This window comes from Ruditapes philippinarum, unplaced genomic scaffold (genome assembly GCF_026571515.1).
Source record: "Ruditapes philippinarum isolate M1 unplaced genomic scaffold, ASM2657151v2 ctg3922_1_1_1_1, whole genome shotgun sequence".
Lineage (NCBI taxonomy): Eukaryota > Metazoa > Mollusca > Bivalvia > Venerida > Veneridae > Ruditapes > Ruditapes philippinarum.
In genome coordinates this window covers 49,063-61,769 of record NW_026860119.1, presented here as the reverse complement: position 1 = coordinate 61,769, position 12,707 = coordinate 49,063, and the positions used below count along the sequence as shown (strand labels likewise).

The following is a 12,707-nucleotide window of genomic DNA, read 5'->3' as shown; positions in this document are numbered from 1 at the left end:
CGTCTTTGCCACAATTAATGCGGACAAAAAGATTAGTCTTATGTTTGTATTTTCCTATGCACGGGCGTAAATCAGCCTACCTCCGTGACAACTATCAACAGATTCGGTATCAGCTTGTCATCTTTTCAAAGATCCTGTAACACAATTTTTTTATGGTTTTAAATAATAATTATGGTGCTCAAATTAAGATTTATCGATATTGTAGGTTCCGAAAAGCATTATTTACAAAGATATTACAGAATTTAACATTTCATGTAAATAAAGGGAGGTAATAAAAATGTATTTTCTATAAAGTTTAAGTCAAAATTTACAATAAGAAATGAATGCATATATTTTCCTGATTACATATAATATGCACAAATATTTGCAGTACATATTTAACATATTATTCGACGTTTGAAAATTGTTTTATTTGCAAAATTATGTACATATATATAATTTCACTTTAAATAGTATGGTAAACCATTTTGATCACAACATACAGGTTCTTTAAAGAATGCGACTTTACCACTACCATGGTTCTTGTGTAAAAAGTTAATCGATGTATGGAAAATGATTAAAACCGGTCCACCCAAAAAAAATTAATAATAATAGAAAACAATAATAAAAACAATAAAAAAATTAAAAAAAAAAGAAGCTTTTTTGATATCTGAATTAGTTCCAAATACTCTCCTCCTTACTTCCCAGCGACTATACTACTTCACATAAATCGTCGACAGTTAATGTTATTTTTTTCGTAAACAAAACTCTAACGTAATTTGAGCCGCGTCACGACAAAACCAACATAAAACCCATTATGTTGGTTTTGCCGTGACGCAGCTCATTTCAAATTGTAACAACGGCGCCTATCCTCGGAACAGTCTAAGGAATATCAAGGAAAATAAAAGGATTTTTTACAAACTGCCATGTTTGGCAGCGGGATTGATTTTGTGTTCGTTTATCTGTGCGGGGTATTAAGCGAGTATTTTACCACCTTACTGTTTCCGATGGACGAAAAATTTACAGTCGAAAGTCCAAAAAGTCCCCGCTATTCACCGGACGGGTTACAATGGACTGGAGAGTTAGATCTTTCTCAGTGTATAATAAGTGTGACCTGTTAACGGACTTTGAACTTTGATGCGGCTTACTGCCGTGATCCGGAGTAAAAAACTATCAACACCACCATCACCACCACCGGACTTTGAACCATATTAATGTTCTCATACACTGGTGCATATTTTAACAAGGGAGAAAACTGTGTTTAACTAAATGGAGCATATTTTGTGGTTTGTTCCCTTGAATACTTTGTTTTAAATTTCGGCATTTCATTGAATTACATTTCAAGATCATCTTGAAATGTAATTCAATGAAATGCCGAAATTTAAAACATCTGATGTAAGTGTATTTATTTATTGATTAATTAATTTATTAAATAAAAGATAATCAATTATTTATTCAAGTCACAATTTGATTTAGACTAAAACTAGAAACCACAATCTTCTCTTTTCCTCTTTCTTCTCTATGTTCTCTACGTTTTCCCACTAATTCGTTTTCTTCTTTTATATGTATATTTTTTATCAGATATCTGCGGGAAAAAAATGTAAATCTTCTTTATAAAAGTTTTTTATATGATATTTATTTCCTTGTCTAATATATTCTTAATATCAATTTATTTAAGATAAATCATATATATGTAGTTTGGCAAAGGATAATAATTCTATATATAAGACACGTATTTCGTTCTCATTCGTTTTCAATTATGTAATACTATTTTGTTTGTTGTTTATTTGAATGTACATAATATATAATTTTGGGAACAAATATGTTTAAACCAAAGTAAATATTAGACAAATCCATTACAAGGCTGTTTGTGATAAAAATATATCGGTCATTTATTCCACTACAATACTTTACGTTCTGTATTATTATATTACTTGTATTTTTAATTTTTTGTTTGTTTCGTTTTTTAAATCAATTTTAAGAAGTAAGTATACGACGGGTAATGGCCATTGTATTAATTGAACCGATTGAGTCCTGAATAACACAAAAGAGGTAATTAACTCATACTGTATACGCATGTATGATACTACATGTGGTACTATGAAGTAGGGCCAACAAATTTGAGTTTCATACCAGGCCGCTCGGTTTGCACGTGTTCTTTTTATTTTTTCATTATTATTATTATTTTGTTGTTGTTGTTGTTGTTGTTGCTGCTGTTGTTTCATCATCATCATCATCATCATCAACATCATCAGCATTATTATTATTATTATTATTGTATTATTATTACTAGTATTATTATTATTATTATTATTATTATTATTATTATATTATTATTATTATTATTATTTTTTTTATTATTATAATGTCCCGATACTTCAAATGATTGTTGTAGTTATGAAATAAGATATAGATTAAACGAATGAAATGACGATAAATTAGAAACATACAACATATTGCCAGCCCATTCCCACGAGACTGAAGCCGAAATTTTTTTTATTTTGGCCTCGTCAACAAAATCGAATTATGATAAGTAATGACTATATATAGACGCATTGTAAATCAAAATTTTATCCCAAACTTTTCCAAAGTGTGTAAAAATAGATATTGAACTATCGATCTATTTCTTTATCAAAGCGGCTTTTATTTTCATCCAATCAAACCGAACTTCCTTGTCACAGACGATTGGCCAGGTGCGGAATGGCATTTTTTCCATCTCATTCAAAAGCTCTTAAATTTAAACTTTTATAGTACAATTGATAACTTGCAATATGGTAACGGACAATATATAATAAAGTTATCAACACTGTGAGAAAAAATACATGGAGAGTAACTATTGAAGCAAGGTATTTCAATTATTATTTCTCTTTAAAGTTAAATCAGGTTTTTTACATTTATAAATTCAATGTAATATTTTAATATAAAAAGAAATGCAGAAATGAATGGGAACTCAGAAGTTTAAGATGCTTGCATGTGCATGTATCATTGTTATATACGTTCCAGGATATATTAACTTGATTTCAACCTTCTTCTCTTCGCTAACTCTTAGATATCTTTTCAGTAAAAAGTATTTACACTAAAGAAATTTATAATTGTATGTATGTATGTATGTATGTATGTTTGTATGCATGTATGCATGCATCCATGCATGCAACAATGCATTCATCCATCCATCCATGCATGTATCCATGCATGCATCCATGCATCCATCCATCGATCCATCCATCCATCCATCGATCCATCCATCCATCCATCCATCCATCCATCCATCGATCCATCCATCCATCCATCCATCCATCCATCCATCCATCCATCTATCTATCTACGTAGTTATGTATGATATACCGCAGGAATGAGCCATAACTGGACTCAATGTGTATATTCAATTTCATAAAATTTTGAATTCTAAGACATAACAAAATATAAATACACAGAACATCTCGAAAAACAAGTCCAAAATTACGAAAATTAAAGGCAACCACAATCATAACAACTCGGCTTTCTCCGTAGACATATTGAAGTCGACCGACTTGTTCCGTATCAGCCAAACAAGCGCGTATTTATCAGTAAACCATGCATGTTAGAAATATAATTATGTACTGCTAAACTTCGTGTTTTTTTCTCTCTGCAGGTCTATAATCAAACATGGATGCAATCTTTCAACTTGTATTCTTTGTGTGTCTTCTCGGACCTCCGGCCATGGCTCAGTTGGCTTGTCCAAATATAAATGGCTTTGTGAACTTGTCGGGTGCTGGACTTACAAACATTGATGCAAGCACCTTTGAAACAGTAAGATTAATATTTTGTTGTGTTATATTTAATAGTTGATGTTTAAAAAAGCATGAGCAGATGAGCGGTACGCGGCTGTTCACGGTTTAAGTCTCAACTGTGTTCATATGGCGAAAGTAAATGTAGTTTTGTTTTAAGGTCAGTGAGATGACTTAATGTGTTTGGAATATTTTTTATCAATTTTATTCATCTTTTGTCAATATTAACCTTTGAAAAAAATGCGTTAAAAGGCCCAGTAAGCCCCAAAAGTGATAATTTTTCAGTTTCTCTTTGGCGTCCTGTTCCAGCCTCCAGACAGTTCCGCACTGCCCATATACCTGAACTATCTTTTGCATTTGAAATCGGATGTAGTACAGTTATAATATATATAATGATAGTCAAAATACCACTTTGTTTACATTATGCTACTTCCATGACAAATTATTCTACATTCAACATAACTTTAAAACATACCGATACATAAACAACATTGAACATTTTTTTTATCTTTTCTAAAGAAGAAAAATGTATTAAATTGTTTTTAAATAAAACACTTCTTTTCAAATAACATGTGCATACCGGTATTGGGGTAAAATATCCATGTACGTTTGTTTATTATACAAACCTGGAATACATTTGGCGTAAAACCTTTAAAAACTAGCCATCGAACTAAGTTTTATCTTTGCAGTATGTACTTATCAACGATTTTAGTTTACTTTGTAACAAACAAATGAATTTCAAATCCTCTTATTAGATATTTTTTATCTTTATTTTAGACGTATGACTGTAAAGGGATGGTGGAAAACATCACTTCATTGGACCTTTCTTACAACTCCATTACGAGTGTAAATGTGGACAGTTTTGCAATTTTCTATGAACTGCTATCTCTGAATCTGTCAAACAACGCCATACCTTCGCTCGACAATAGCACTTTTTACCCTCTTAAAAAACTGGAAACTCTTGACGTTTCTTTTAACTCACTCACACAACTTGGCGGTGGTCTTATTAGCCTCTTCAACTTGAGGAGCGTTTGGTTCAACAACAATAACATCAGCTATGTTGACCCTCATATTGTCGGTCAGGAAAATATTGGCTTGAGATATTTCAATCTTAATAATAACTCGTTGACCTATTTGGATCCGTGGCCTTACACAACCTACCAGTCACATCAGAGAAGACTGGACCGTGAGTTCTTCTTACAACATAACCAGATTTCGCGACTTACAAATTATATGAACTGGACATATGATCTTCAATATCCATTTGAAGTATTGGTAAACCTCCAATGGAATAAACTTGAAACAATTACGGTGGACACACTACGACAATACGAACCGGATATGAGTTCGCAGGCTATTTTCACCGTGTTTCTCACGTTCCAGGCCAACGTGACACATAACCCCTTCTTTTGTGATTGCCAACTCTACGAAATGACTGAGATCGTCCGCCGTGGAATTTTCCGCTACACTAAAGTGGAACAATACAGGTACAGGTGTGGCTCTCCTTCAGCTGTTGCAGGAATAGACTTTCTTCACGACCTGGACTACGATCAGTTTGTTTGTAACGTCACTTCCGGTTGTCCGACGGGATGCTTTTGTCAAGATCGGCCACATAACGACACCTTTTTTATTGATTGCAATGGCGCCGGGCTTACTGAAATGCCGGATGTCATTCCAAATCACGGTCGTTCCAAACTTGAAATAATTCTCGATAACAACAATATTGATACGTTAAAGAACACATCGTACCTTACGAACATTTACAATATATCAATGGCAGGAAACAAACTAAATAGGTTAGATGAAAACGTCCTTTCTGTAATGAAAGCCTCACGTTTGGATTTTAGAAACAATAGGATCTCCACACTACCACGAGAGATTAAGAAATTCAGCTACAGCTCCGTGCTTTTATCCGGAAATACATTAGAATGTGATTGTGACTCAATGTGGTTGGCTGAATGGATTCAATTAGATGGTGAAGAAGGTGACATGTCTCTTACGTGTGATTCAAAAACTGGGACACATACAATAGCGGACATCAGTCTTAAAATTCTCGGCTGCACAAATGAGTTGATTATCATTATCTGTGTCTGCTTAGGGGTAATGTTGGCGTTGCTTGTGATAGGATTGGTCTTCGCAAAACGCTGCCCGTATGAAACAAGGGTTCTTCTTCATAAGATTTTTCGTATTCGGCCAGGAAAAAAGTATGAAACCGATAATGACGATCAGAAAGAAGTTGACATCTATATTGTCTTTGACAATATGTGCGAGGACGTTATTGGATGGGTCAGATATTTTCTTAAGAAACTTAACCGCAAAAAGCCAGTTTATTCTGTCCTAAATCCAGCAAGATTTATGGAACCAGGAAGTGAAGCTGTAGGTATCCCAAAATGGATCGGTAGATCAAAAAGAATGATAATCATTTTATCTGATAAGATATTTGAAAACGAGTGGCGTTGCTTTGAGATAGAAGACGCTGAAAGACGAATTATAGAAGCGACCGCTCGAAAGAATGAAAAGAACAGTGAACATAAACAAAAAGGCGAAAATAATGATAACGATTCGTGTCGTATAGATATTGAAAACGACACAAATTTAGAAGGTGATGAAAGCAGCGTTGCAGATGAAAATGAACCTAGTTCTATTAACATGGAAGGGGACGAAAATCTTGATAAGGCCCCTAGAATTATTTATATCATTTTTAACAGTAGTGATTTACTGAAGTCAAAATTAGATGAAAATAGATGGATAGAAAGGATAGGTGACAGACGCAATTTGAGGAAAAACAATTCCAAAGAGTTTGATTTAAAAGCCAAAGCATGGCAAGAAAAACTTCAACAAGAACCGTGGAAATCAAGGCTTGCCGGGAAAGTAGTTCTCTCGCCTGATGATAAAATGTTTTGGTCAAAATTACGATATGAGTTACCTCCTAAAGGCAATGGCAAAGGCGATGGTAATTTTACATTTAAGCGACCTGACCAGCATGAAGACCTTAGAATTGTTCATGATTTGCGTCAACAGGCTAGAGACCGCGAGGCTACAAATACAACCGCTGCCAAACAAGATCGGGACAAAGCCGGTCCCAATTTTACACATCTTGAAGACACCTCTGAAAAAGCGCGTGTACATAGAAATAAAGACTCAGGAAATAATAATTCAGAAACCAACAAAAAAGGTGGTCCCTCTATAAAACAAACTGCAGACCCAAAGTTAATTTTAAACCAGTTAAGGACAGATAAGAAGATGGGAATATTTAGCATATTTGGCAGTAAAGAAGCTGCAAATAATTCTAATGACAAAGAAAATAACGCTAATACTGACAGAAGTAATCAGTTACTGGATGTGCTCAATGGCATTGACCTAGGTACTACAGAAAGAGGCGGAATACAGAGAGTCAAAAGAGAAAATACCGAGGAAACGATCACAAACGGCCAGCGTGTTTTAAAAGATCTCATGGAGGCAGCCGGTGGGCAGAGAGGCTCACCTTCAAATTCACGACCAGGAAGCGCGACTAAGGAAAATGACAACGCTGACCAAAACAGACATATATTTACGATAGGAACAAATGAGACGAACGTGACTAATAAATTTACAAACGCTTTAGGTTATAGCAATAACATGCGCAGTAACGTGCGCAGTAACAGGGGAAATGTGATGAACAGGAATCTAAACAGTAATTTGAGAAGAAAAATTAGCAATGGCACTATCAATAGTGAAAGTTCCATTTTTTCTTCAAGTTCCGACGCATAGACTACATTCAAAGACAGCCTCGCAGTATTATTCCGTCCATTATTTTTCACATTTATGTGCAATAGTAGCTATCATTTACGAAAGTAAGAAAGCTTTTGTTATGATTTATTCAGAAATGTTAGTTAATCCTATGGATTAAAGATGAGGGTAACAGTATTTTTTTGACATTGAGGGGAACGAGGATTATGTTGTTAATGATGATGTTGTTGTTGATTACCTGTTTATTGTCCATATTTAGTGTTATACAGTACATCTATGAAATTGATTATCATTGATGTAGTCATATAACGCAGTGTTCATCACGAGTCTTTAGTGTTCATCATCAACAATACATGTATCTTGTATTCATAGCTTTTCGGACATATATCTTTTGTTTAAAGCTTTTTGTAGAGCATTGGCTTATATCGAGTGGCCTTGCCCTTTTTAATACGGCATTTAATTTATTTATTCGTTTACATTATTGTGTATTTTTGTAAACGGTTTACGTTTTGTAAAGTCATGTACCAGTGTTCGTCATAAATAAAAATATTAAAACATTTTGACTTATCATTTATACCAAAATAGTTGTAAAAATATTAGCTTTGTTTATTATTACTCACCTTTTTTTTTTTTTTTTTTTTTTTAGATATTCGGACCCCCTCGCCAAAGCATGACGTACGGTAAGGTTCGAAAAGTTGCAAACCCTTATTTAAAATTCTTCGATCCGATGTCTTCCTGGAACAATCGCAATTTTCGGTCCTTTCCGTCAGTTTTCGGATGCATATAATTGTCGAAAAGCTTCCTGGATATCAATCGCAAGTTTTCGTCTCTTTCCGTCAACCTTATTAATATCGTCCTGGTGTTCCAATTTTCTGAATACCATAGGATAAGTAATATATCGATCGCAATTTGTCATTTGTTATTATGTGTGCATAGCTGTACTATTTCTTAAAGTAAAATAAAATCTTGTTTTTTAACTCTCACCTTTTCCCCCCATGGATTGTTTACAGCAACCTCCTGTACTTTCAATTCTGTATTCGGAACGCCTTGACGTCTTTCCATATAATTATTTCCATGGCATTAAAGGAACGGTCGGAAAGATTAAATTGCAAAGTATAAGACTATGACCCGAAGATCGAGTGATTAACATTGTACGGCTTACTTGTGAAACAAGTGCCTCTCACTAGCTGCTGTGTGTTCAAATCCCGCCTGTGACGTTGACGACGTCAGCCAATCACATGTTTACCTCCTAATGACGTAAGTTCTTTTCGGAGGTTCGTTCTCACCTAACGGGCCAAATAAAAAAGAAGCATGAAAAGTTGGTGTGATACACTATCCGAACTTTGGCTGTGCCCACCGTTACTGGAAAAAAGCAGCTTTTTTCTGAAATAGGCATGCGAAAATTTAACGTTAATTCTCGCGACGGTTTAAAACAGACTCGCGAGATCATGTTTTGATTCTCGCAAAGATTAAAGTTAAGCATGCGAAAAATTAAACTGCGAGAATGATTATCTATCAAAATAAAAAGAGCGACACTAGATTTACTTAATATCTAGCATTTTGATGGCCTAAACAGAACACCATTTATTTAATATCTAGCCCAAAACACAGGCCCAAACGGAACACCGTAATAAAACATTTATTGACGATTATTGGTTGTTCATTTGTGCTTCAGTACAAAAGGAAATTTCAAGATTTCCCCTAACATTATATTTAGACACTGATTCATCGAGCAAGTGATTTTTTGATTGGTTGACAGAAATATATACAAAGCTAATTTATCAGATAAATACCAATACGGTGTATATCTACTGAATGGCTATTGATTTCAATAGCTTGGGGGTAAGTTAAATTAATACCAATATTATAAATTATATACACCGACGAGATAAAGAAGCTCTTAATTACTTTGTACTGAATTTCGTATCCTGAAACGAAATTTTGAAAACGTGACATTTAAATATCGGAACTCCACTGAGGTCCAAACGCCTAAAACATGAAATAAGAATTTCTTACAAAGATTAGCTGGGGCACTTGAAACAGAAAGACGTGCAAAAGATAATTAAAGAATATACTCGGAAGTAAATTGAAAATCGTAAGTTTGTGCTATTTTTGCCCAATTTCATAGAAAAACGTTGCAACGCTTTTAAATTTTTGAGTTGTTTTCCACTACAATGTATTAGAATAATTAGTATTAGAATTATTCTGCAAAAACAGAGTGAGTGAATGATCTGAAATTTTGCATACAAGTTACTAGTATTGGTTATTGGTCTAGACCTACATCAAATGGAACATTTATATAACCTAGCAAAATTATTTTAAGGCACATCATGTAAAAAAAAATCCAGTGGAGTCCCTTTAAAGAATTTGCCAGATCAGTGTCATTATGTAATAAGAGCTGCATAATGCGTACTAAAAAACAAAAAGTGTGCCTGATGCGGATTCAGCTACTTAGAAACTATAAACGGAATTAATTTCCCGGCCGAAATAATCTCTAATGTATACTATTTATTATAAAGAATCTCACATGAACTGCCATACAATAATAAAATTTTATTAAACGAGTGCAAGAAAAACACGGATTTGTAATTAAAACCCGTGTATAAAGTGAGGCTCTGGCAAGTTTTGATACAGTTTTTTATATCACTATTTCATACAACGAATTTGAGATTCTTTTGATCTCATGACTATATACATTGAAATTAAGGAATACTTGTTTTAACCGTTTTGCAAACGATTATTTGACACTTATCTGTTCTCTACAGTTTTTTTTTAAGTTTCCTGTAACTGTATTTATGCCAGACGTAAAAAGGTCAAAGGTCAAGCGACTTGGTCAATTTGTCGATGTCAAAATAAATGAAGATATCTAAAAAATTCTGTCATATAATTTTCTATATATTTGATGTATGAGGTAGAATTCAAAAACAAAAAGACAAATATATGTTGAGGTATTAGAGTTTTTGTAAACGGGCAGTTTCCGTGGTCACCGCATATGCCTACTGAAAAAATGACCACCCTTTTTTTCGAAATAAAAGTGCTGTACCAAATGCATTGTTATAATTATATACAAAAAACACCACAAATTGAAATGTAATTTATCATATCTATTGATGTTATATGAATTAAATAGTAGTGAATATGGTTTTCCGGAAATAAATGAAGATTGGAACATTTCTTTCATATATTTTAATATATTTGTATATATATTTTTTTTTCTATTCAACAATCGTAAAATATATCACTTAAAACTTAATATTCTTGGTCCGTATGCCTACTATTACCATCATGTAAACGCCAACTTCCGACAACCTGTTCCTTTTTCCAGTCAGTATAGAAATAATTTATATTTTTCTATAAATCGAAAAAAGTACAAAACAGTTCACACTTCCTGGTTTTTACATGGAAAAATTTCAACTTGACAAGTACATTGTCATTAGTACATTAACTAAATGACACGTACATTAATTAGGAACGTTTACAGGAATGATTTTTGCATGATCAGCGATTCCTATTCACAGTGACATGTGCAGAAAAGACATAATCTATGTATGTAAGGAAATCACTGCCGTAATAACATCCTGCATTCATTGGACCTTTACATGGGTTTGTAGAAATGTATAAACGTTTAACTTGGTTATTCAATATATTATAATCAAAATTGTTCGGTTCTATTAAATCGATTGTCGGATATTTTCTTAAAATGAAAAAAAAATGTTTTAAAGATCTTTTGTAAACTCCATTGTGTAAAATATCGGAAATAATTTGTACTTTTGTAAAGCGTAAAATTATATTGCATACTCGTATAATTTCATTTATTGGCTCAATCGTGAAACATCGGCTCTTTCCGTAAACTTCGGATAAGTCTATAGCAAAGTATGATTGTTATCGACTTATTTACTTTCAACCTTTACATTGGTTATTATGTTGATAGTGCATTTTATACTATTTTATATGCACAGAGTTGGCCCCAAATAAATATGGTTTTAAAAATATCTACAGTACAAAACTATATGGTAGGACAAGCTGCATCCTAGAACAACCTTGTACTTTCTATCGTAAGGCATGCATGAATCTTAGGATATGCTTGAAAAAAAATAAGACACGCTTAAATGATACGACAATCTACAATCACAGGATGATCTTAAATGATAGGACAAGCTGGAAAAAACAGGAACAGCTCGAGTAGTAGGATATCTTAAATGATAGGACATGCTTCAATGAAAGGACACTATTAAACAATAGGGCATACTTAAGTGTTAGGACACGCTTAAATGAAAGGACAAGTTTGAATGATACGGGAAACTTAAATTATAGAACAGGCTTGACCACTAAGATTAGCTCAAAGGACAAGCTTAAATGATAGGGCACACTTAAAAGATAAGACAGGCTTGGATAAAAGAACATGTTTAAATGAGAAGACAAGCTTAAACAATATGACAAGCTTCAGTTATAGGACAAATTTAAATGATTTGGACAAGCAAAAACGATAGAGCAAGCTTAAATGACAGGACAAACTTAAACAATATGACATGCCTGAATAATATGATAATCTTAAGTTATATGACAAACTTAAATAGCTCAACCAAATGTTAATAATATAAAACTTGAATGATCGGACAGACTTAAATCATTGAAGAACAGGAAAAAAAATCTTGAATAATGGGACAAGCTTGAATAAGAAGACAGGCTGAATGTGTAGAAACATTTAAGTGATGGAACAAACTAAATTTATAAAACTCCCTTGAATATTCAAAGGTCAAGTTTTGAAATATAGGAAAAGTTAGAATCTTGATTGACTAATAAGACAAGTCTGAATAGGACAAACTTGAATGATTGAATAAAGTTGAATTTTTAATCATTTGACATTTTTTTAATGTAGGAAAACTTGGGACAACATTGAAAAAGAGGACAGTCTTGCATTTTGAATGATAGGACAAGCTTCAATGATAGGACAAACTTAAATTTTAGGACAAACTTCAATAATAGGATAACATTGAATGATTGAATGAGCTAGAGTTTTTAAACATTGGACATTTTTCAATCTTATGAAAAACATAAAACATAAAACTACCTTGAATAAGAGGACAGACTTGAATTTTGAATGATAGGACAATCATCAGGATAACATAAATGATAGGGCAAGCTTGAATTAAAAGGCAATCTTGAATGATAAGGCGGCCTGAATCATAAATAGTAAGCAAACTTAAGTAATTGGCTTAAAAATAACAAACA

At 33.2% G+C, this 12,707-nt stretch overlaps 1 protein-coding gene across 1 annotated transcript; it reads left to right on the top strand.

Moving 5' to 3' along the window:
• The first annotated feature begins 2,520 nt into the window (after window positions 1–2,520).
• LOC132758956 (uncharacterized) lies at window positions 2,521–8,032 on the top strand. The gene is made up of 3 exons (XM_060750663.1): window positions 2,521–2,825; window positions 3,611–3,768; window positions 4,524–8,032. Exons 2-3 carry the CDS (start codon window positions 3,625–3,627, stop codon window positions 7,494–7,496), a joined length of 3,117 nt encoding a protein of 1,038 aa, XP_060606646.1. The 5' UTR covers window positions 2,521–2,825; window positions 3,611–3,624; the 3' UTR covers window positions 7,497–8,032.
• Window positions 8,033–12,707: the final 4,675 nt, after the last annotated feature.